The 26,352-nt window shown below is 38.0% G+C and overlaps 1 protein-coding gene across 1 annotated transcript; it reads left to right on the top strand.

The window, feature by feature from the left end:
• Positions 1-920: 920 nt before the first annotated feature.
• Positions 921-26,343, top strand: QSOX2 (quiescin sulfhydryl oxidase 2). Its single transcript, XM_086764136.1, has 12 exons — positions 921-1,155; positions 5,848-5,948; positions 7,219-7,267; positions 8,435-8,543; positions 8,729-8,819; positions 11,216-11,361; positions 12,349-12,492; positions 14,671-14,800; positions 17,128-17,250; positions 18,394-18,544; positions 22,425-22,613; positions 25,261-26,343. The coding sequence occupies exons 1-12, from the start codon at positions 921-923 to the stop codon at positions 25,809-25,811; spliced, it is 2,019 nt and encodes a 672-aa protein (XP_086620262.1). The 3' UTR covers positions 25,812-26,343.
• Positions 26,344-26,352: the final 9 nt, after the last annotated feature.

Genomic DNA, 26,352 nt, shown 5'->3' with positions numbered 1-26,352 from the left:
TCTTTTCTGGGACCTCAGTCTTTCATTATCTGAGTTTCAAACTCCTTTGAAGCTGTCCTCTGGGGATGTTTTCTCTGTTGGTTTTCTGCATCTATTAATGTAATGAAAATTCTTGAGCCTGTATTTACCAATGAAAGTAGACTTACATACTGGGGCTACAGCTACAAAAGATGCTAAAATCCATTACTAGCGCACAATCAAACTGAATTTACTAAAAGGACAGAGCTGCTATAATCACAGTGGCCTATGTGCAGCCTTTCATTGAATCTTCAGTTTTGAGAAGAAACTGCTCTTCCCTGGTGAGTGATGTATTTTAGGATGAAACAGTTTTTGACCCAAAGGCTGCACTATTTTAATATTTTCTCAGTGAGAAGCTTCATGAAGTTGAAATTTCTGTTTCCATAGGAGACTGCCCCATAAAATCGGCTGCTGAGCTACCCGGTGTTTTCACCTCCTTTAACTTTTTTTCCCTAGACAGTCCCCCTGAGGTAAACATGTCTCTGAACACAGCGACAAAGGTTTATTTGTGGTGTGTCCCCGTCACCAGAGTCTGGGGAATGAAGGAGGAAGGAAGGAGCGGCCTCGTCCCGCAGCTCCTGGGCTGGGGGGTAACAAGATGGCGGCTCGGGGCGGGGGGCGGCTGCCAGCAGGTGCGTCCCCGCCGGGGGAGAGGCCACGTCGCCGTCTATGGCCGCTGTGGCGATGGGGGAATGGGAGCCGCCGTCTCGCTCTCAATCGGATGGGGGAACCCTCGCTTCTCTCACGGGGTAACAGAGGCCAGTCCTCCCCCTCGGGCCGCCGAGGCGGGACGGAGCGGTGGGGTGGACGGGGCACGGCGGCGGCCCGGCCCGGCGCGTTGCTATGGCGCGGCCCCGCCCCGCCCCGCCCCGCCCCTCGCCGCGCGCCGCTGGCGTCCCAACATGGCGGCGGCGGGCAGCGGCGGGCAGCTGGGGTTGCTGGCCCTGCTGCTGGCGGCGGCGGCGGCGCGGCTGTACCGGGCGGGGGAGGACCCGCTGACCGTGCTGGCGGCCGGCTCGGTGCGGCGGGCGCTGCTCAACTCCTCGGCCGCCTGGGTGGTGCAGTTCTACAGCTCGTCCTGCGGCCACTGCGTCGCCTTCGCCCCTACCTGGCGGGCCCTGGCGGGGGACGTCAAAGGTGAGGCGCCGCCGCCGCCGCCCCCTTCCCGGCGGGCTCTGACCGGGCCCCCGCAGCCGGGGTAGCGCTCACCGCCGCCGCCGGGCTCCCCGCAGCTCCGCTCGCCGTGAGGCCGGGCTGCCGCGGGCCTGACCCGCAACCCTCCGCCCCCCGCGGCCTCCCTCAGTCCCCGGTGTCGGTGCTGGGAGCGGGGCGGCCGCGTGGGCCGCAGTGGTGCCTCGCCGTCCCTCATCGCACTTGGTCACCCGTGGGGCGCTCGGCTGCAGCGGGGCGTCGGCTCGCTGCATCGCCCGTGGGCTTCGGCGGTGCCGTGTCACGCGTGGCCGTGCTTTGCGTGAGCTGCGGTGCCTCGGTGCGTGAGCGTGGCCCATCTTCTCGCTTTGCTGGTGGTGGGCACGGCCCATGCCACGCTGCTGGAATGGCACACGGGACAGAGCGAGACGTGGGCAGTAGTAGCCGGTCTCCAAAAGAAAGGTTTCGTAGGAATGCAGGGATAAAACACCACCGCCTCTCGCACACACAGAGCAATCCAGCTGTGGATTTGCAGGCAAGCATCTCTGTGCGCATTGCAGCGTGTGAGTGGATGCGCTGAGGCACAGGAGGTATGATTAGAGTAAACTCTTTGAGGCAAGATCTTTATCTTCTGAATTTTTTGTAAAGAGACTAGCCTTTTTCAGAGGCTAAACCAAAAATGAATATTGTGATACTGGAGAGGCCTTGCATGTGTTTGATTTCTATCTTGCAAATTCAGTATAGCATGAATGAACTTAGAGGAAAACCACCACCAGGAAATAATACAAAAACCAAGCGAAGTGACAGTCAGATTTTCAGATTTATCAAATAGTGACTTAAAATGAAATGATGGGTTTATACTGAGGGAGACCTGCCTTGCTGTGTCTTACTCTGCTCAATTTTTTTTGGCAGGTGCTGAAGTGTTTTACTCTATTTGTAGATCTAAAGTAAGGAAACAAACAGGCCTTTCGGGTTAAATTCAATAACTCTGGTGGGGAGAAGACCTGAGATCATATTTGTAGGAAATGTTGTACTTAATATAGTGATGTTAAAGGCTTTTAAACTGCCCTTTGTTTAGCATTTGACACAAGTGGCGTTTCCAGGATGGAGAGAGCGGTTCTAATGCATTCATGTGGTTTCAGCTTGAGAGGGAGTGGAGAGCTCTGGCTTTTCTCTGGCAGCCTTGTATGTGAAAAGTGTTAACGATTACCATGAAATGTAGGTGCAGTATTAGGTATGCATTATTTTAGATAGATGGAAGTGGAGGCCCACCCAAAAATAGGTCCTGATGAACTCGTCACGCTGAGGATTGCTGACTGATTGACAGAAACTCAAAAACTGAGAAACACAGAGCAGTAATGGTTTCAGAGCATTTCAAATGTTCCTTACTTGCATGGGTTTGTTTTGTTTTTTGTTTTTTTTTTTTTCTGTTCTCTTTGCATAAGTTTGTGTAATGTTTTCACCCTCTGACTTGATTTGCTTGTGGTCAAAATAGTATTAGATTTTCTTCTTTTTTGAAGAAAAGTAAGAACAAGGAGGTGTTTGAACACTGCAGTTAAGATCATGAAGAGCCTGAACTGACCAGAGATTTTGTCAAAACAAGACATGTTTATACGTTACTACGGTGACATGATACCTTTGTAGGCAATATTGTAACTTGTAATGACTTCTTCAGATATAGATTTTCTTTCTTGTCTGCAGTCATGCCAACTGCAAATGTTAGGCACTTGTATTACTATAACCAGTTAAAGGCCTCTCTACTCTACTTTATGAAGACTCTCATTTAAAAAGTTGGTTTTTGTGTTTGTGGACATTAGCCCTAACAGCAAATGCAATTGGTTTCTGGTGTTGTTTGTCAGCAAAATGTTTCCATTTTAAAGTTGGAATGAATGGATTTTAGTAGGAGACTGAGAACAGTCACACTTTTTGTTGGTAGCTTTATCCAAAAAAAACCCCACCCCAAAACATTTTGCCCACTTACGCCATCTGAACATTTATTTTTCAAGAATGCTTACTCATCAGCTAGGATATACAGCTGTCTTCGAGGCTGCAGACTCGTCTGCGTTGGAGAACTCCTAGATCACTGTGGTTGTGTTTGCTGATTTGGTATAGTCCCGTTAAATTGGTGCGACTACTTTGTCTGTAAAAGGCCTGTGGTAATACACTTAATTTTTATTTCGTTTCACATTTATTAAATCTTGGCAATACTACCATTGCAAACTTTATAGCAGAATGTAATCCTCCTGAAAAATAGGAGTGGTGCTTGCTTTTGTGTAGCTTACGTGTTGAATTTGGTACTCCCTCTCCTCTCAGAAGAGACTTTAAGCTTGGAGTCATTGCTGCCACATTCCTAATCATGCATTTAGTTTTATTACAGTAGTGTCCAAAGTGGCCATTATAGTTAATTTTACTTTTTCTGTCTTAAAAAAAAAAATTGAATTTATTCAGCAAAATGCCTGTGGGCTGGAATTATGTGTGGTAATTTTCTGTGTAGAAGTAACAAACCCTTGGATATCCCATATATGACAACCTTTGAATTATATGCAGAAGTAATCCAGTCCTCTGGATTTGGAACAGCTGTTCCAAATTTAGCAATTGTTGTTTCAAATCTAGCAATAATGATTTCCTTCGAGAAATTGCTCTTTAAACACATTTGGTGGGGAACTGCAGAAACCTTGTTATTCAGGAAGCAGCCCATGTGTTAAAATACCTAACTCTCAACTAGCAGCCAGGGAAAGGGTCCTTGCGATGCTTCTCTTATCTCCCTGACTGAAACTTCGTAACAGAAAATAACGCGCAGCATTGCGTTTACTGGCCGGAAGGAATACATAAGGTTTATGCAAAGAAAGTGTCTTCCTCGTAATACGCTATGACTGGTGTGTTGATATCCTGTAGCATTTCTTAAGTGGGAGCTTGGACCAACCTGCTGGATTTCCAGTTTGTCCAATACATTCATGTCGTTCACTGGAACTTGTTTAACATAAACAGAAATAGTGTTGGTTAGTATGATATCACTCATTGTGAGTCTTTCAGAAATAGTAATGCTAATTCAAAATCCATCAGCATTTTAGAAAAAAAAACAAACAACAGTTCAGGTTACAGTGCCGTATGAACTTACACAGCCTAGGATGTTCACTGCAGCAACTTTCACGTCCTTTGGAAAGGAAAAGCTCCTTTTAAAGCAGCAGCAAATGCTAAGCAGCGCACATCCCAGCTGGTGCTCTTTAACCTGAGCGTTTAGCTAGAGATGGCTCTGCATTGTTGGGAGCGGGCCATTTGCATTGGGTTCATAGGCTTCTGTTCATTGTGTGGAGGAGGAGGAAGGCAGGTGGAAAAGGGAGGAGGAGTGGTGAAAGTTGAATGAGGTAGATACCCAGAAGCCAAACTTTTTTTTTTTATTTTGCGTTTTATTTGATGAAATAGACTGTTGTATCTTTTGTGCTCCTGTGAATACATGCCCATCTGCTCTAGCATGCTTGTAGTTACTCCTGGTGCCTGTTCAGCTGTTGGCATGTTCGGCACAACTGAAATTCTCCATCAGCTGCCCCATCCTCCTGCAAAGACAAATAAAGGTCAAGCTAAATTTCAAAAGCCGCTAGGCATGCAACTGTCAATCAGGTCTTGAACTTGATGAAGCTTTCGTGCTCTTTCCTATAAAAGCAACTTTAATGTTAGTGCTTTTTAAATTTTATGGATACTTGGGAATTGTGGTGTACCTTCAAATTCTGCCCACAGCTGTTTTGATTTAGCTTGGCTTTAAAAAGCAACTGTCTAAGGAGTCTCTTGGAGCGGTTCTTCCTTAAAGTGATTGCTGCAGCGGAGCGTGGCTCAAAAAAGAGAAGTTCCTAGCAAAATGCGAAGGAAAAAGCTGTAAATGAGTTGAAAGCTTTTATTGAAGTTATATAAGCATATTTATAGAAATACTTGAACTCTTGTGGCTATTGCTGTGAAACATTTATAAAGGAAACTTACAGTGATGTTTAAACTCAACTATTTAGTACTCTGGTTAAAACTCAGATATTTTTTTGAGTTATACCTAATTTATTCATGCACAGTACTAAAAGGTAAAGACAGCTTTCAGTAGACAATATGCAGTCCTTGGGTTGTGTGCAGTTCTGGAGGCCTCGGAGAAAATTATACGTTCGGTAAATGAAGAATCCATGTAAAAAAAAAAAAAAAAAAAGCTGTAATACAAGATGCATCAAACTTATGGCTTTGTAATTGACAGCCATGAGAAAGAGTAACTGTTGAATTAATTTTATTCAGTAATATATATTCTGCATGCTTTATTTTGTGAGCTTAGCTAATGTGAAAAGCTAGGGAATACAATCCAGTATCCTGCAAGTGTTGGGTTGGCCCCTATTTCATCTTCCTGGATTCGATAAAATGTTTTCAGCCCTGGAAGTGCTACATTGTGTGTTGAGGTTTTTATTTAGGTGTATTGAAAATACTGGTACAGCTGAGAGAAACAGGGAGGGTTTTGTTATTTAAAAAATCAGTAGATTGTATTACACTTGAGGATAGAAATGAACAGCAAATGAGAATCGACCGAGGGCTTGATTTTTATGCCGTTGAAATCTATCAGAGTTCTGTTGTTGATTTCTGTGGGAAGCAGGGTAATCCATCAGCTGGGATCCGTGATCGCTTCTGCTGAAGATTGAAAGATATCTTTGTTTTCAGATTGGGAATCTGCAATTAGAGTTGGTGTGCTGGACTGTGGGGAAGAAGAGAACTATGAGACGTGCAAGGAATATGGTATTCACTATTACCCGACTTTCAGAGTAAGTGGCCAAATGTATTGCCTTGGGTAAATGATGCATGCTTTATAGTAACTACAACTGCAACAAACATGCTTGTGCAGAGTGTTACGTGTTCTTTACCTGGACTTTTTCTTTGCTTTTGCTGAGAAAACTTCCTTTGATAAAAGATTAATTAGAGTTCTTCTTGCTGAATGTGATAGCTGATACAGTTGCTTATAGTAGTATTTCAGTCCTCAGTTCTGAATCTGAAAAATTCTTATTGAAAGAAGATACCATTTGAGAAAGTGCTGTGCTGTTAACATTTATATAATACCTAGTTGTAATATATTAGATAATAACAATTTGTGTAAATATATTTTCAAATTCAAATATTCATGATTATTAATAGTTGTTTTAGGTTTGGTATATGAAAGTAAAGTAATATATTGAAACTGATCATTAATCAGCTGATTTTGTAACCAGTTAAAAATTTACTCTTGGTCGATCCTTCACTATTTTTCTAATTAATTTCATAATTTGCTTAAACTGGCTTTTAAAAAGGATCTTGTGTTTGCTAAAAGTATTTACCGTTGCTCATTTTCAGGTCTAAGTACAATTTTTAACTTCTCTGTCAATCTGTATAATCACATTATTAACCATAAGTGTAAGCAGAGCGTGATGGTTGGAGAAGATTGAATGAACTCTGTTATGACGGGAGAGGAAACAGGAGACGTTTCACTGTAGAATTTGTGATGTTCTGGCCTGATAGAACAATGTTCTTTTTTATTTTTAATCTTTGAAGTTTTGAGTGTAAATTGGAACTCAGTCTTTATTAGACAATGAGTCTTATTGATTTTATTTTTTATAGCAGAAAGCAGTCAAACTCCATTATATATCCTGTTTAACCACTGGAGGGAGTTGAGAAAATATGAATACTGTTCTAAGTGTATGCACAGTTGGTAGTACTGATTTGGTAACCGGTTAATTCATGTTTGGGTTAATATTTGCAGTAATGGATCGATATACAGTATGAATTATGCATTAAGGTGTCTTTCCTCTAAAAGCTGACTTTATTGTATGTCAGAGTTTTGAGTGGTGCATATGAGCCACGCTGATATAGTTGAGAAGCAGGTCTTTGGCACTTACAGCCTAAGAGGGAAAACTGTCTTCTGAACAGATAGATAAAAATGTTTTGTAATTAGAGCTGTAAAAAGTAAAAACTCTTGAAAACCATTTTTGTTTCTAAAATGAGCTTTTGTCTGATACAGTGAGTTATCTTCAAAGCAATAATACTTTTTTTTCTCCCACCTAGTACTTCAAAGCATTTACAAAGCAGTTTACTACTGGAGAAAATTACAAAGGTAAGAATATCCTACTGTAAGAAATCCCTGAAGCAGTTATCCTATCAGCCAGGAATGTATCATACAATAAGTGAAATCCCTTTGCCTGTCAGTTAGTCTAGACAGCTAGGGATGGGATGGACGCCAAATAGCTCTTTAAGGTGTGGTATTACGAGTACTGTATCAAAATGGAATGTCAGGCAGAATTTTACACAGGCAAAACATTTGTTCAAGAATTTAGGGCTCACGTTCCTCATTTATTTTTTTAAATATGGTTCTTAATTTTCACAAATGGCTAGATCATATTTTTAATTCCTTTTTTTTCCTCGTCACACACCTCATCAGCATGAGATCCAGTTTGCTCAATCCTGATTCTGATGCTTTTTGATCTGTCAGCCACTTTCCTGTCCTGAATCTCACTGGGAAAACCCCTATTCAGATGTTGACTAACTAAAAACAGGCTTATCCTGTGTATCTGACAGGATCACAGCTTGAGGTGGTTTGTCTGGGGACAAAAGTAATGTTGTCTTTTTCAATGGATTAACATTTAAAAGGCCAGAGGTCAGAAGAGAGACCACCTGCACCATTAACCCTTTATGTAGAAGTAGACCGTAGTTGTACCTGTTACTTTTTGCATTTGTAAGACCTTCTGCTTTTTAATTTATTTCTTTTAAAGCAAATAAAATATTCTCACACTTCCGTTGTTTCCTTATATTGTTACGTGGCTTTGTAACCTCACCTGGCCATTTGATAAGAACGGTACACCTTTGCAGGTTTTAATGCATGATAAATATCCTTATTGCAAAAAAGCTACTGAAGTTGCTCACACCAACTGTTGTGAAAATGAGCACAGATTTAGAATGAAGCATTGTTTGAAGAGCAAATCAGCAAGGCAGGCAGATGGTTAGATTTGGAAAAGTCTTGAGGTTTTGTTAATTTTGGTGTGGGATGACAGCTTTTAAATACGATCTCATCTCAACATTAAAATGAAATCCTGCAACTAAATCCGTAGTCCCTGTTCTTCAGCCAAATAGTAGTCTGGTTTTTAAGTCCAAATTTAAAACAAAAACCTGACACAGAAAAGCATGAGAATGTAAGAAAACCTGCTTGTCAGTAATTTTTTTCTTGTTTTCTGAAGTGTTATCTTTTTTTTTTTTTTTTTTTTGTAACCTATACTCCTGTACTCAGCAGGAGCAGACCGAGAGCTGCAAACAGTTCGTCAGATGATGATTGACTTCTTACAGAACCATTCCCAAGAGCTGAGACCGCCTGCTTGCCCACCATTGGATCCAGTTTCGTAAGTTCCTTGTTTAAAATATGACCGATGTGTGCTTACTGTGTTAATTAAACAAAATGTAGAAGGTCCTATTAAAGATTAAGTAAATTGTCAGTTGTGCTGCGACATCGTAAAAGGAAATTGCATCCATAACAGTGGGTGTATTGCGTTCTACCTGTGCTAATTAGCTTTTCTTTTTTTAAAAGGTCCAGTGATATTTCTTCTCTTTTTGACAAGAACAGCCGTCATTATACTGCCGTTGTGTTTGAAAGTAATAACTCCTACATTGGACGAGAGGTAATGTGTGACTTACAAATGACGTCATGAATACGAATGAATGTTATAACAAACCAACTGAGTTTTATGTTATTTAGCCAAGCAACAAAATTTCTGGTTATAGGACTAAATTAAAGAGCCATAAAGGGCAGGTCATGCATATCTGAGATATCACAAAGGCAGGGGGTTATACAGAGCTGTTGTGTTTAGTCACACGGAGGAACTTGCTTATAAATGAATTTGATGTCATGTTAACTTCTGCCATTCACATTTTAGTGGAAGATTAATTTATCAATTTCATTCTTAGCACAATTCTTTTGTCTTTCAAGATTTGGAAGATCACAACAAAAATATTGTCAGATTATATTATTGTTTTGTTACTGCTAAAGAACCATTCATAATCATTCTTCTGGGCAGCTTTTGTGATTTCAACTGTTTATAATAATTTAAATTCTCTGGTTCTCTTTCTTCATGTGTAGGTTTTAGGAAAGTACGTTCTAAATTAAGATGAAAGCATAGAATTATTTTCACAGCTCTGAGGCACTGAGGAAGTGAAAGTCTTTGGTTTTCTGCTTTCCCCCACCCCCCCCCAATAAAATATTTGATTTGGCATCATTTGACCACCTAATAAGCCTGCTGTTAGCTTAGACAACTGTTACTTTTCTCTTCCTGCCAAGATCTAGGATAAGCAAAAAAAAAACCAAATTGCATAATTATCTAGGCATAATCTGTGTGGAAACATCCAATGTCTGTGAAATGTTTCTAATTAGATTTGATGCTGGGATGGCCCAGTTGCATAAGTGGAGGATGTGCTGCCAAAAGCAAGAATCACTTTGAGAAGCAGCCTGCTTCCAGGCATTTGTTTTCTGGAAGTTACTGTGTTGATACAAGTGGGCATTAGTGAAGAGAAGAAATGTGATGGTTATAAAGTTCTTCAACATTTTATCATAGTTGCTTCAATTTTACTACCTGCTGTTAAAGGGAAAGACTAAGTATCATCTGATTAACAGAAAGTGGAGTTTACTTTCAGAAGAAAAAAAAATGTGCTAATGTAATGTATTTTAGCTTTATAGAATACTTTAGTGAAATGGAAAATAACATTGTGTTCCAGTTTATAGTATAAGACAACATGGACAAATCTAATAGAAGTCGCAAGAGCTGAACAAAGGAAGGCCATACATTTATCCCTGAAGAAAGGAAGGAAGAGTCTCTTAAAATATGAGTTTGAAAGTGAAGGAAAACTTAGCAAAGACAATATTCATCTGAAAGGGAAAAGTACAGTGAAAACTGTGAAATTAACAACAGGAGAAATAAACAGAAGAGGCAGAGAGGGGTGAAAGTAAAAGAATGACAAGTAGAAATGTAAGAAGAGTCAGAAGCATGGAATGTTTTGTAGGTAAGAATGGAACATTTGAAATGGTAGCATGAGAGCATAGGCTAATGGAAGGGTCTGAGGAGTGTGGCCATTAGAATGGCAAAAGAGGATGTCTAGCAGTGGGACGATGAAGGATTTAAGAAGGGAAGAAATAATTATTTCAGCTTTTTTTTTTAAAGGGCAGATTTTCAGTTTTCAATTGAGTAGTCATATTCATAGTTGCAGCTTTGGCTGTAGTTGGCAAAGAACTTGTGACAGTTGAGTCCTGGCAAATCTTTGAGGCACCCTGATGTTACCACCCTCTTCTGCCTCCTCCTTGCAAAGAAATTTGTGCCTGCTCCCGGCTGCTCTAGTGCAAAAAAAACAGCATCAGGTTTAAACACCTGATGGAGATCCATTTGAGAGGCTGGACTGTGAACTGGAACTGTTGCGATATAGGCACCTATTTCTGTATGGAGTCTCTGCTGTGGGTTGGTAAGCAAAAAGAGCTGAACAGGCAGCTGGGTGTTATGACACCATGAACTACACAGCTTGATTTGGCAGGGCTTGCCAGGCAAAGCCTTAACTCCTCTAAGCCCTTAATTCCTTTCAAAGTCATGGACTTTGTCAGCAGAATGCTCTAAAGTGGTGGGACCAAACAAATATTTCTTCACTGCCTGAAAATTTGCCTTTAGACTCTTACATATATAACATGAAACATAAACCTGTTGTTGCCTTTGGAATATCATCTGGGCTATTTTGAGGTTTATGAGGACATTTTATCATTCATTCTTATGTTTTCTTCAGATGTTAGACTTCAAAGGGAAAAGATAATATAAACCAAGAAAAAAAATGGAAGATGGGAGTAAATAATTTCCAGAGAGTAAATCTTCTTTAACTGAAATTGTTTGTGTCCACAGAATACTCATAGATGTACTTCCTTGGTGAGCAGCCTAATGATACCCTTAAAGGATGATGCACTTCACCTGTTTATAGGTCTTGTCCTGCACGATTGGATATTCCTTGAACAATGTATAATTCATGTCATCTTTTCATTATCCAGGTTATCTTAGACTTGATCCAGTACGAAAACATCATTGTAAAGAGAGCATTGAATTTTGATAAGCCTTTTCTTGAGAAACTTGGGATTACCTCGGCCCCTGCATGCTATCTGGTGCATCCAAATGGGTCCCATGGATTAATTAACATGTAAGTAGTTGTCTGTCTGAGGAATATGGGGAGGTTCACTGAAGCTATAAAAACAGTTTCCATAGCTTCCTTTCCTCTACAGTAGCTTATTCTATAACCTCTTTTTACATGTATATAGTTGTGTCCCAGTGTGTAATCAGTACATTGTACTGACTGAAGTTGTGTGTTCCATTTTTTTTGTGTTTGAAAATCATCTGTCCTGAGTGCTCTCTAGCAATTATTAAATAATCTAGTGCTTTTGTTTAATCTTTTTGAGTGCTTGTAATGAACAGACATGAGTTGTGCCAGTGGAAGTCAGATTTTGTCGTTTAGTAGGGAAGACTAGCCAAAGTGGTGTAGTGGCTAATTATAACCCTCGTAGTGTTTGACTACAAAATCAAGTTTATACTGCTGACAAAACTCATTGTTAAGTAGATTATTTGAAGTAGTGTTTCTAACTGGAAAGAAAAGCTCTAAGCCAATGTTCGTTTTATGGAGTTTGATATGCTGAGAGCAATGAGCTGGTTCTTAATGCACCATTTAATATTGTTCTGGTTTTTAATAAGAGACCTAATATTAGTTTTGCTTACCACTTGCCTATTTCTAGCTTTAACCTATTACTGTGATACTTCTGAAAGGAAAAAACTTTGGAATAGAAGTGGAAAAAAAGTTAATGAAGCATCCAAAGTTCTTTAAAAAAACTTGCTTCTAAGGCAAAATACTTGTTCCACGTGAACATTGCCTCTGTAAGGCAAACTGACGTTTTGATGAACGTGACATGTTCTTATTCTGAATGGAATTTCAAACCACTAATCCAAATGGTTGCTATTACTGCTCCTAAGTCAAACATTATTTCCTTTCATTTTGTATCAAAACATAAGATGTTGCGCTAGGACTGTAAAACATAAAACAGAGTGAATATCTTATTCTATAAATACATTAATTTGCTTTGGATATTCACTTAGTCTGAGATTAAAAGTAATCTTTACTTTGTCCATTTATATGCAGTTTGAAGCCTCTACGGTCTTTCTTTTCTTCATATTTAAAGTCACTGCCAGGTGTAAGAAAAAAACTTCTTTTGCCACTTCAGCTGCCTGTTCAAGAAAACAAAGAGGAGAGTACAGAAGTCAAGGTGTGGAAAGAGTTTGATAAGTAAGTTATAACCTCGATTTTCAGATCAATGCTTGGTTAGTAAAATTTGCTTGCAGTTTTTTCTTGCCACTTGGGAAGCTGTGCTGAAATTTATTATAAAATACTAGTGCAGTTCAAAATTTTACTTAATTCCATCCCAGGTGATGCACCTTGAGTTGAATAGGTTGGTCACTACTGAATGATCTGCATTTTTTTTCGCAGTAAAATTAAAGATATTTGTGCTTAATACTGGAGAAATTATTGCATTCGAACCGAAAGCAATGCTTTCAGCTGTTGCTTCAAATTCATCCATTTCTCTGTATGTTTGGGTAACACTTGTGAATTAGTTCAATTAGTTCAATTCCAGCATCAAGGTTACAACTTATTTGAGATTGTGAGCAGTCTTTCGGACAATTCAGAGGTGAAATTACTGAGGATTGCCAGTATTTGGTTTTTAGCAGCAAGCATTTGCACTGCTATGGAAGGAATGTTTTTCTCCAAAAGTATTTCTAAATACTTAATTAGCTTTAAAATACCAAGGACTTATCACCCATTACGTGAAGTGTATAGATCACTGATTTGAAATGGTTGGAAAACTTCATCTGAGTAATCAGTGTCCCTGAAAAAAGAAATAGTAATATAACAAGCTGCAACATTGCTGTGGAAAACGAGAGTTCTCTGTGTGTATAATAGCAAAGCAGTGCCCACTAAAAAGTGCTTGTCAAATGCAAGTATAATAGAAAATGCTAAGGTCACTGTAAAAGATGTTTGTGATACCAAATCAAGTAAGGTTTATCTTCACGCTCTTTCCCTCTTTGTCTGTTTGAGAGGAGGATGCAAAGGCTTTGCAGAGAGATAATCCCTCAGCATCTTTAGATGGAAAAGATGTAGGACTGAGTGCTTTCATTTTGTACTTATTTTCCTTTCATGGACACTAATAGTGTCATCTTCTTTCAGTTGCCATTATAAAATAGTTTATGTGAAATGTTCTGTTATCAAAGCAACTTAGTTAAATTGAGCTGCTTTCCAGCAAGACAAAATCTTGTTGGTGTGGATCTCCAGTCCAAGTATTTTCTAAATAGGATTCTTTGGGAGAACCTCATGCGTTCATATGGATATCTCTTTTTAAGAAACTTGAAGCAGAATTTTGCTGATTTTTAAATTTTAAGTGAGTACGTTATTAATTACTACAGAATAAGTCTGTAGTATCAGTTGTTAAGAATATAGGTTATTCTGTATTTTAATGTGTTATTTCCTGCATATTTTCTAGGAGATGGGGCAAGACATTTCCTTGAATTAATTTTTTTTTTTAATTCTCTTTGGTTTTAGAAATAATAGTACTACTGCACTCTTACAAGAGGTGTTAACTCTATTAACTATGTGAACTTCTGTTTGTTCAGTTACGTTGCTCTGTGTCATACTGCCTAGAGTTTGTACTCTGAAAGCGGTGGAAGATGGGGTGGTTTACTTGATGCATCTGTACTTTGTAAAGTGTTTTTTGTTATTATGAAGATATTTGGTTGTGAGAAGGAACTCTCAAAATCTTTTATTTGCTTTAGAAGTTTTACTTGTACCTGTCATAAGGTGCCTAATTCTGTCTAAAGAGCTGGTGTGATTAAAATTGAGTGTTAACTTGCAGGCAAAGAACCTACAGTAAAACTCCTGCATTTAGGAGAGGATTTCTAGATTCAGTCCTTTCCAACGTTGACCTTTTTCAGTCTTGTTTGCACTCCTGCTCTGTGTATAATCTACTTTTGTTCAACAAAAGCTGCTTTTTTCATAGCATGTCATTTTTCTAGTTGTGGTCGATCCTGAAGAGAAGCTGTAATTTCATTACAGTAGCTATTTCCTTGCTGACAATGTCAGGGTTATAATTTCATTACAAGGTAAAGCTGGCTGGGAGACAAAAAGTTTAGTCAAATATAAAAGAAATTCTTGTGTGTGGTTTTGCTTCATTTGTCTAATCGCTGAACAAAGTGACATAAAATTACTCTTTTACAGCGAAACTCAGTGAACTTAACATTCACTGTACCGAGCACCTGAAGTAACAGCTGTATCTTCCCATACTGCAATCACCGTGGAGTGGCAAATGTTGAGGTTTTAATGACACCTACTATATATCAAATTTACCTTCATGGCTGGTGAGAAAATGAGCGAAAGGAACCTGCCACTTTATAACATTATATATGTGTGTTTCAGATCTAAGCTGTACATGGCTGACCTTGAATCGGGATTGCATTACCTGCTCAGGGTAGAGCTTGCTACGCACAAGACACTTGAGGGAGCTGAGCTAAAGACCTTCAAGGATTTTGTTACTGTCTCTGCCAAGGTATACACTTCCAGTCTTTGATTATTTGTAAGAATAAAGTGACTCTAACATAAAATTTATTGTGTGACGTAAGTCTCTCGAAGTGTCTTTCCGAATGTTTAAATATGTTTCCTCACTGGCTTAAAAATAGTTTTGTGGATTTCTTTAAATGTTATTTTTGAGTTACTGTATGCCGTTCTGACGTATGTATAGGGTTGAAATGCATTTTAATTTAATCTTAGAGGGCTCAAAATTAAATAAAGCTTAAGTAGTCCTCAGCATATTAGACAAACACTGTAAATATAGTCCATTTATCAGATTTTCAGGATAAGTAGCTATAGTAACTGCGTGGGATTAAAAAACCCTTTGGTTTCTTGACTTTTGGATTTCGTTAGTGCATACTTGACAAATGTTGTCTATTTAGAGATACTAGTAACTTCTGTCTAAATTTTTAATATAATTGAGGTATTGAATTTGAGTATTTCAAAATAATTGAGATATTTAATATAATGGAGTGTTTCAAAAATAAAGACGCTTATATATTAATTTGAGTAAAGGGACAATATGTGTAATGTGATATGACTTGAAAAAAATTGAAATAATTTAACTTTATAATGTTACCCTACTGAAATTGCTAATGTCTTTATGTTTACTTACTGAGCAGTTAACATTTTGTTTTCTTTTGAAGAAAGTGAATCAATATCTGCTTAAGGGAATAATAAGGCCTATATGAACTATTTCCAAATATCTGGATTTATCTGAAAATCAGACAGACAGTTTCTTGGCCCCCCGCAGCCATCAGAGGTCAGAAATCTCTAGCTGGCCTCATTTCTTTAAGAAAGTGTGGTGGTAATCTTTCCATCATATTATCCCTAAAACATCCTCTGTTCTTCCTGATGGCTCCTGGCCAGCTGATGTCATTTGCTTCCCTGGCTATTAGTGCATAAATGGGGAATGCTCTCTTTTAGTTGCGTGCTCGTCTCCAGACTGCCACTGTACAAGTGGGGACTGCTGTCCTTTATTTGCATTGTCTTCTCGTGTAACACTTTCTTTGTAGCCCTCATTCATGATTCTCAGGTGTTTTCATTAGGAAACTTTTTATGCTGTTCTATGCAACAACATTTATAGTGATGATAAATCCTAAGTCACAGAGGTCTCTGGTTCCCTACTTGGGGAATTTTTTTTTGTTGTAGGATTAGGGCTTTTGGCAATCGGTGCAGAAGGTCCGTTGTTTTTTTTGAATCCTCAATGACGCAGATACCTACCCGAGATACTGTTGTCTTTTAGGTAGTAATCCATGATATTCTGGGGTTCCTACAGGAGTAAATGTAATTGTAGTATGCGGTCAATAGTTCAAAAGTGTGATGGTTTTTTTACAGATTATTTAATACGAGCTGTCTTTGCACCCAAACAATGCACAGCGTCCTTTGTTTTAGATACAATAGAGACAATTAGCAAAAGGGAGTTCCTGCCCATTGGATCCGCATGGTATCAAGTAAGCGGTCTATGAATTAGAGCTATTATCGATAGTTGCACAACGGCTGCAGAATGACTAGCAAAAGTATAGAGTGTTCTGTCATAAATTGCCTTATGTATTTAATGTAGCACATACAGGGACTTTATTTCTCCATCTGTTAAAATACTGCTCCCTCTGGAAGGGTGCTTAGAGGATGGTATGCATAGTCTACTTAATTCTGCAGTAATTACAACCATCAGTAAAGCAAGATACCATTTCTAGTGTAAAATAATGGCATTACGTCTGATTTACAGTTCCTCACACTCATCTGCCAGGCTCTGACTTCTTTAAGTTGCAGGTTAAGGAAGTCGCTGTTTCCAAATTGCTTTGGAAATCACTATTACACATATGAAAAGGAAAATGCTATTCTAGCTAACCAACATCATCTACATTTACAGAGATCTGAACAAATATTTTATAAGAAGTAATTTTTGTGATTAATCTTCTAAGAGTGAGAAGGATTTCAGCATCTCTGGTTCACTTAGGTCTTTTTCTCCCGTCTGAGCTGAGTTACCTTAATGCAAAATTCTATGTAACCTGTCAAAGGTTGTCCTGTAGCATTTCTGCCTGCTGCTGAGTAGCTTCATTTTACTCGTTATCATTTTGTGTGTGCAACTTGTTAAATTTTGTAAGCAAAACTTGCTGTGAGATGGCTTTTTATTGAAAGCAGAACAAGTAACTAATTTGCTCATAACAAAAGAAAATCTGAAGCATTCTAAATACAGGAAAAACACATTTAGAATAAGATAAAAATGTCTTCCTGCTAATTAGATTTGTTCTTTAAAATATGCATATTTTCTTCTGAGTTTTTGTGGGTTTTTTTTCCCCTCAGCTTTTTCCTGGCCGTCAGCCTGTGGTCAAGTTGTTAGAGACCTTGCAAGAGTGGCTGGTGAGCCTTCCATTAGACAAAATCCCTTATGATGCTATCCTAGATCTGGTCAACAACAAAATGCGGGTAAGCTCTTACTAGTTTCCAGCATAAAATACAGCATTAGTAAAGGATAGGATTCTATATAAATCTAAGACATCACTTACTAATGGTCCCTCAGTCATAATGGAGTTATAAGAAGGTTAAAATGAAAATAAAGTGAAATCATTACCAGAAAAAAAAAATCCACATGAAGGTATTGAAATGAGAGAATTGAAATACACAATCCTGTCTCAGTTTTATAATGAGTGACCAATCGCTAACGTTCCCTAACGTCAGCTTCCAATGGTGCAACATTCCCAGCGGCTATTTTTGAGTTGCCTTTGCTTGCTATGCCTGCTGTCAGCAGGATTCTCTTGAAGGCTGGAGTTTAAGTGATGGGAAACTTACTGAAATGGGCATTATTCCTGAAGAGCTTCCCCAGATATTCTTTGACTTCCTGGCACAGTAAATGCCTTGCTAGGAACCCCATCTCACTTCGGTAATGCAAAGCCCTGTGGTAGGGCCATCTTTGTACAAAAGTTAATATGAAATGCAATCACTGTCTGAAACTTGGAAACCTCCCGTGTGTTTCAGGAAGTGGGGACTTAAGTCTTAAAGTAAAATCTTTGCACTGGATTTTAGGTATAATGAATAAGTAGTGGTTTTGTTTTAAGAAGAAATAATAATGAATTCTACGTCTTAGCCTGTTAAGACTTTAGCACTGTGAGTCATGTAGCTCTTGCTGAGTAATATGGAATTTTTAATATGCCCAGGGAAACTGTAGCTCTCAGAGTTTACAGTAGTGGTTTTTTATGTGTTGTGTTCATACTGTGCTTAAAAAAAACTCTGCAAGTTAAGCTACTTACTGTATTCCGTCAGACTGATTAGACATTTGTAATGTGTGTTTTAGTAGGTTTGACATCAGTGACTGTATGTTGTATGTCATGTAATATGTTTGCAAGAGGGATGAGTTTGATAGTGCATCAGAGTATCTCAGATGTAAGGGTTGTTAGAAGTTTAAAATTTGTTTTCTTTAAGCATGACTTCATAAGAGTCATTTACTATTTTTTAATCTTGGTTCACCTCAGTGTCAAGGCATCAACTGTAACTGCTGTTATGTTCAGTAGTGAATTTGGGTCCCAGAGCTGTATATATCTTAAATACTTTTTTTTAATTTATTCTGTTCAGATTTCTGGGATATTTCTCAGTAAGAAAGTTCAGTGGGTCGGATGTCAGGGCAGCAGACCAGAGCTGAGAGGTTATACCTGTTCCCTTTGGAAGCTGTTTCATATCCTAACTGTTCAAGCTGCACTGCGACCAAAAGCTTTGATAAATACAGGTAAGCAGCCGTTATATGAGGCGCTTGAAGGATGAGACAAACACATGCAGCAGTTCTGCTGTGCAACAGAGAAAGTAATGGATTAGAGCAAATTTTTGTGTGTGTGAATAACTAATAGGTTGGTGGAGGACTGCGGCTTTCGAGACTTAGTTTTCGGGTTTGTACCAGCAGAGGTCAGAGCATAGCTTCACTGCAAGGAAGGGCTTTGAAGGAAAGCGTGTCAGTTCGTCCTCGCTTAGAAATGTGGTAAATAAAGTATGTGGCCCTAAAGATGTGAGCAATAAAGCAGAAAAAGGAGAGAATTTCAAACAAAGAAATTTTGGACTACTTGGAAAGGAATGAAGATTGTTCTGGTTACCTGAGGTTGCAATGCTAATTTAATTTGAGAAGAATGAGTTGTAACCATACGATTTAGTAGCTATAAAAGATATACAACCCTTAGCCAATCCTTCTGAAATGTTATTTCTTAAATACTGAATGTTAGACTGACTGGTTTTTGTTTGGGTTTGGTTTTTTTTTTTTCAGCTGAATGTACCTAGTGTTCATTAATCTGTGCAGTGAGGTACTACTTTGCAAGCACTCCGTAAAATTGCTTATTTTTAGACTTGCAGCATCTTGTGAAGCAGAATGTTAATATTCTGGTGATGATTTCTGTTTAAGAAAGGTGCTGGATATATAATCTATTTTCCTCGCACAATGGAAATAGGATTACTAATACTAAAATATTGGCCTTCATATGTTTTTATTCTTGCCAGGACAGTGCTTTGGTTATAGTTCTATTTAGTTTTCATTTAAAGCCTTTCAAATATTTATTCCAATAAATATAAGAATGCTAGATGGACTGTTGCTGGATCATAAAACTCAGAAATTTGCAATTTCTCAGTTACTGATTGTATGTTAAAAATTACTTGATTATTTCAGATTATGGATACATACATTTGTCCAGCATTACTTGCAATCACAGTGAAAATATCTTCATTCTTAATATTGAGTCTCCTGCAGAATAGGGGTTTTTCTGATATCTAATCATCCGGTTGTTGATTTTTATTTCTCTCTGTTTTATCCTGTTTTATTTGTGATTTGTGGAATGGTAGGTTGCATCTCTTTAATTTAGTACTGCGCTCTGCCTGGTGAGTTTGGGGTTTTTTGTGCTGGATGATGCATTAGCTGTTCAGCAGGATCATGCATAAGTTAAATTTCCCCTTTTGTCTCAATTGCCAAAAGTGTTCTCATTAAATGTAAAAATGTTCTTAATATTTAACTATACAGAATTGCATCTTAAATTGCTCCCATGTTTTAAGCATGAGCTCTAGTCAGTCGTAAGTTAAAAATACATTGTAAACCTGGAAACTCTTTGGCACACTTAACCATCGATTTAAATCGGGACAAATATGTGATGATCACTTCTTACGGCGAAAGAATTGGGTCAGTCTGAGACTGTCGGATTATGTCTTGGGAGGTTTTCCTCTCCTTATTGCTTGTTTAAATCCTATCTACTAAAAAGCATGATGTACTCCCTAATCCTTCCCACCACAGGTAGGGTTTTATGGTTCTTGTCCACTTTAAAGATTAGGGTTACCCTGAATTGCAGTAGTTTGGGAGGAAAGAGAAAAGGAGGATTACACGATGATACATGGCAGATGTTAATAGAAGATTCATCTCTGGGCTGATAAAAGAAAAACAAACAAAATGAGCCATTTTGCAATTGTTTGTTTTCTTTTTAAAGCAGCTGTATTTTTCTTGATAGTTTCCTCTGCTTGCAGAGTCTGACAGTCAGTGTGACCTTGCTGTGGCTTTCTTGATACAGTGTGTTTATTGGTTTATATTTGACGTGTTTTAATGTTGAACGGTGTAATTTGAACCTGCAGTGGGATCACCATAAGGGAATCCGAAGGAGCTCTGAACAGAACTCGCATCGGAGGGTGTGTAAATCGTTGTAGGAATCTAGTCCCGAGCGTATTTAATTATATGAAATGTGAGTGTAGGTAATAAGATCTATTGGTGTGAATAAGACGAGCTTGTGGATTTTTTTAAAAAATTATCTGAATTCTTTTTGATCTGTTGCTGAATTTGAAAGACCTTCCCACAAAATGAATTTTCAAGAGCATAGCATTACGCAGGAGAACAGAAATAATTCAATTTGTGTATGAATCTCTTTTCCTCCATAAAAAGGTTGTTTGCTAGTGGATACTTTTGTTGTGTTCGTTGTGTTTTTTTCTGAATACATATTTTAGTATACATGGTAAAACTATTTTGCCTGAAATTCGTTTCAACTTTCCAAAATTATTTTTCAGCCTTTAATACTGTAATTTAATCTACTTTAATCTCATAGCTTTTATTTATACATGCCTGTTCAATCACAGATATTGAATGTCTGAGTAGAGATTGTTTGCTTTTTATGTTTTCATTTTGGCTTTAAAGACTTAATTTTTTTTACTGCCATGTTTAAGAAATAATGTTGTTGTTCCAAATAAAAGTGTTTATGACAATTTCTAATATACAGAACAGATAAGTACTCTGATAGTTTTGAACAGGTTGCGTTGAGGATTTTTTTTTCCAAGAAACAATGCATGTACGGAGGGCATATGTGCTACCAAACTGTTTGTTATTCACTACAAGAATAGGGCAGTGAGCAAAGCACCGTAACCCTTTACTACAGAACCCACAGAACCTGCGTTGTAAATTACTCGTGGTAGAGGAGGTGTTCAACTGCAGGAGTCGGTAATTTGATCAATTTGCATCATAAAATGTGTTCTATTTGACAAGTGTGTGTTTGTGGTAACGTATAGTACATTTGTAAGTACATTTTGGCATAATTTACTAGGTCAATTAAGCATGAATCAGAAGATCTCTGAGACAGAGATGAAACCATTAGGATTTTAACGAATTATATCAGGTTTTCAAGCCACTTATGGACGTAGGGACTAGCTGCTGTCACAATAAAGGCCCAGGACAAAGTCCTCATTCTGTAAAGACCTTAGCTTACTTCTGAATAAAATAATGATTTTTTTTTTTTGTATTAACTTTAGTGTAAAAGTGTGACTATTCTAGGAAGAATAAGGTGTTTGTATTTATTTTAGGAGGAATTCCTGAGTTACTCCTGAAGGTTCCAATGTTGTTAAATAGCTATTAAGTGTATGCATTCAGTGCTGGCCAAAAAAGCGATGCCATTAATAACTGCTATTCTGTAATACCTAGTTATGGGCTAACGAACAGATATCACAGGCACCTTGTGCAATACGTAGCCAAGGGTTTTTGACTCTTGGTTTTTCGGTAGCAAGGTCACCATAACTTAGTGCCTTAGCCTAAATGTAATTGTGAATGCAAAACATAAATACTCATTTAGTTATTGGGCAAGTCATTGGAGAAGGTCTGTGCTTCCAGAAAAATTGTGTGAAATACAGATAGTGTGAACTTTGCATGTTTTAACAGTTTCAACATGTACTCTCATAATGGGCTTCTGAAAGTTTTGAATGTCTGATTTTCAGTTAGCTGAGTTTGTTCCTCCCTCAAATTGTAAGATATTCTTTGGAAAGAGGAATTTCACTGTAAAGAATATTTGACTTCCAACTGTTTATTTAATGTGTTCAGCATAACTTTGTACACATTTTTTCAGGCTAAATATATTAGTATATATTGGAATAAATAGCTACATTGCGTTTTTAATAACACTATCGCTTTATATATTTTATATATATTTTATATAATTATAAAAGCAACTAGTTTTCTTTTGTCTAAAGTGGAGGTGTAAATTTGCATGGAACAAGAAGGTAGCAATGTTTCCTTTTCCCATGGTTCACTTTTGTGTATGTTAACATGCATATGTTGAAGTTATGTTTGCCCAGTTGGTGCTAGATGCATCTGTTATCTCTCTTCCTAGGTCTTGAAGACAATCCCCAAATAGTACTTCAGATCATGCGGAGATACATTCAGCACTTTTTTGGATGCAAGGCTTGTGCTCAGCATTTTGAAGAAATGGCTAAAGAGTCCATGGATTCCGTTAAAACCTTAGACAAGGCTGTTCTCTGGCTCTGGGAGAAACACAACGTGGTGAATAACAGACTCGCAGGTACGGAAGGCCTTGCTTAGGAAACCCCCAAAGGCACATGAGTCTGAAAGACGGGGCTATGGCATTTTGTACAACGTGGCCATACTTGAACAGAGATGTGCAAATTAGGCTCTGTAATGCGAGTTTGAAACAACAGTAACTGTTCCAGCTTGGCATTCCTTATTAAATACTGGCTTCGAAAGACTTAACTCCACATTTACATTGGTGTACAAGAAAGGGTACTTGTATATAGAGCAAAACCTAGAGCATCCCAATCAACTGTAACTCTTGAGACCAGCGTGCTACACTTTGCACAAGTGAGAAATACACGCTTGAGATACGCTGTCCCCCAGTAACATAGTTGTCTCATGATGTATAATGAAAAATCTGCTTCATTCTCAAAGATACTGTTTCTTCTGAGATTTCACCTGTTGCTCGATGAGAGAATCTTTCTGGAGTACAAATCAAAGCCTTTTCAAAAAGGAACGATATGGTTCAGCTACTTATTGGTGGATAAAAAAATAATTCATTTTCTTTCTGTAACAGTTTAAATAGCTGTTAAAACCTGTCTTCATTTTGTATTGGAGAGATCCTGTATAGAAATTGATGATGGGGTTGGACTAGATGACCTTTAAAGGTCCCTTCCAACCCAAACTATTCTGTGATAATTGAACAGGAGACTTTCTCAGCATCAAAGAGCCTAAACTATTAGCAGATCAGCAACTGAATAAAATAAAATTACTGTATGAAGAAAATCTGTTCCCCTGCTAGACTGCTATGTTTTCAGTTAGACTAAAAGTACTTTTAAAATACTGGTTGTATTTAATCCTTTCTGTTATGGGGATATCAAGTAACGAAAGCACTAAAGAAAATTGGTTTCTCTTTGCTCTTAATCCCTGTCTGCTGTTATGGATCTGTGTAATGTAGCATTAGTTACAATTTAAATATGCTATATTGTGTTTATATTATGGTTATGCTGAATTGCCAAGATTTATGAAGTATTAAGTACTGTTGAGAGTATAAACACTTTGTCGCTCTTTTCTCCAAGGAGAAAAAGGTAGCTGATGAGGTATTAAATAAAAACATCCCCTGATGTTTGTTACTATTGCCAGGTTGGACACAGGAAGAGGTAGGCCTGTTGACTTGAAGTTGCTAAGGAGTGGAGCAATATACTTAGTCAGAACATTAAGTTATTGGAAAACTCGCAAGGATATTGATTTAGGTGATGCAATAGCCAGCTAAAATACCCTTTTAGTGAGAAGTATAAACATACTGGAATAAATAACAATGTTAAATTATGCTTTTTAAGTTTGCTAAAATGTCTCCTTGGGACAGTGACTTATTTCAATCCTTAAAAGCAGCATCTGTGTTTCTGGTAATACGTACAGCTTTCAGTGAGAAATGGTGTTTGACTGGTCAGGGAAAACACCTTGGCACAGCCTTCAAGTGTGGGTCATGAGGTTGTTGTATATGGCTCTGCCCTATTTAATTCTTTCCTGTTACTTTAGAATGCACAGAATTTATAGCATTTTTGGTTTTGGCAGGAGTGCAAACAGAAAACTTATGTACTTCGTGTTGTCTTACCGTGAGATGTTTTGTTTCTACTTTCTCTGTGGAAACAAATTGATTACTGAGGGATCTTAAATAAAGGTATCTGAAATGCAAACTTGCTCTCTTACTTGTAAATATCAAGGAGTCAGATATTTTTAAGCATTCTTTGAATCACGAAGCAATATTTTGCTCAAAATCATGGGGACATTTCCTGCCTTTAAAAAGGATAAAAATAATAATAAATTAAGCATATATATTTGTTTCTGAAATATTTTAAGCATTAGTGTACTAGTAACAATCAGTTAAATAAATCAGCTTTTTTACCGGGTAGAGATTTTTGTTCTAAAAATTATTTCCATCCCCATTTTAAAATGTTATTTTTTAGAGCAAAGTACAACACTAGCTACAGCGTTCACCTCTTTGCCATCAAGACAGAAAGGTGGCCAGAGCATGAGTAACAGCAATGTTAAAATTGGATCTTGTTCAAGACGGCGTTGTATGTTTAAATGCTAAAAAAGCAAGCTGAAGAATACATCTTGAATATTATAATGGTTTTTAAAGTACTGAAAATAGTTTGCTACAGTACTAATGCAAGCTTAGGATGGAATGGTTTGCAATATAGAAACATGAAAATATCTGCAAGTCTTTGGCCTTGAAGCTGCCTGCTGCAAACCAGGCTTCAGGATTAAAGAGTATTGAGTGCAAAAGAGCAGTTTGTTTTGAACCAGAATTCAGGTTAACCCCCGAAAGGCCCCGACGGTAGTGTGTTCATGTCTTCTAAAAACAAACCGATTGTAGTAGCTTGTAGTATTGGAATTTGAATGCTACAGCTTTTACTGAGAGAAAAGGAAAATTGTAATGATTTAGTGTTTGTATTTTGAAAGAGGAAGCAATACTTCAGAACATAATTGATGCATCCGTAAGGAAACATGAATTTCCAAATTTGTTCGTGATTGTCTTCAGTTTAATACAAACATTATTATTTTTGTGGACTCTTTTTTCTGACATCACTACTTATAAGTGGAAAATATTCTCTGTGGTTTCCAGTGAAGTGTCTGATAGTTCACTTTTCCTAGTTCATTCACTTCTATTTATTTTTTTTTCTCCTACCAATTAGGTGATTTGACTGAAGATCCAAAATTTCCCAAAGTTCAGTGGCCAACTCCAGACATTTGTCCTGAATGTCATGAAGAAATTAAAGGATTACACAGCTGGAACGAAGCCCAAGTTCTGCAGTTCATGAAGTATCACTATAACAGTGAAAATATTCTATATAAATACACTGAAAGCCAGACTGACTCCAGTGAAACCGAGCAGGGAGATACAAGGGAGGTGAAAGACAAAAGCCTACTGAAGAAACCAAGTGGAAACAGAGAAAATAAAATGCAGGACAAAGAAAACGTACTAGATTCAGAATCTAAGTTGTTAGATAAACGAGTAGCTAATCATGGACCTGTCAAAGATAGCGGTAAAAGCGCGGTTGAATCAGCTAACCTTAAAGAGACGAAGCAGGCCGTGTCTTTCTTAGGGATTGGATTTTCAAACATAGACATGAGTCTGTGTGTCATACTGTATGTAGCATCATCCTTATTTTTAATGATAATGTACTTTTTCTTCCGAATGAGGTCTAAACGGTGGAAAGTGAAGTATTACCGTTCATCTGTATAGAAGTTTAAATGGGAAACAAAGTTTTCATTGTACGTAGCTGTTCATTACCAGATACAGCTTTAATATTTATGATCAGGGATTTTATATACAGTATTCCTTGTTTAATACCCCTTTCTTCCCAAGTCATTTCACAAGTGTTCTAGCTTAATATATGGAGCTCGCTGTAAAAACCCTGATCTTTAAGAACCTTCATTTTTAACTGTGGCACGTAGTGCTATTGCTGAATGTCCACTGAAGGAAGCATTGCATTTTTCAGTCAAGATTTTTCTGTGACTTACCACCTACATCCTTACTCATTTTCAGAGTAAACATTGCATTATGCAATCAGCTGTGCCTGGTTCAGAAGGAAATTGGATATTGTTTCGTGTGCTTCAAGTCAGGGTTTTTTTAATTTATCCAGAGCTGATTTTACCTACCGGAGTGCTGAACAGTTATGCTGTTACCTTGGCTGCTTCATTTGGAGAAGCAAGAATTCTGATTTTGTTTTTTCAGGAAACAAAAGTCTCTTCTGATTAAATCAATTCTAAACCTATGTGACTTT

This window comes from Chlamydotis macqueenii, chromosome 20, assembly GCF_036417535.1.
Source record: "Chlamydotis macqueenii isolate bChlMac1 chromosome 20, bChlMac1.mat, whole genome shotgun sequence".
Classification (NCBI taxonomy): Eukaryota; Metazoa; Chordata; class Aves; order Otidiformes; family Otididae; genus Chlamydotis; species Chlamydotis macqueenii.
This window is presented reverse-complemented; position numbering and strand designations above follow the sequence as displayed.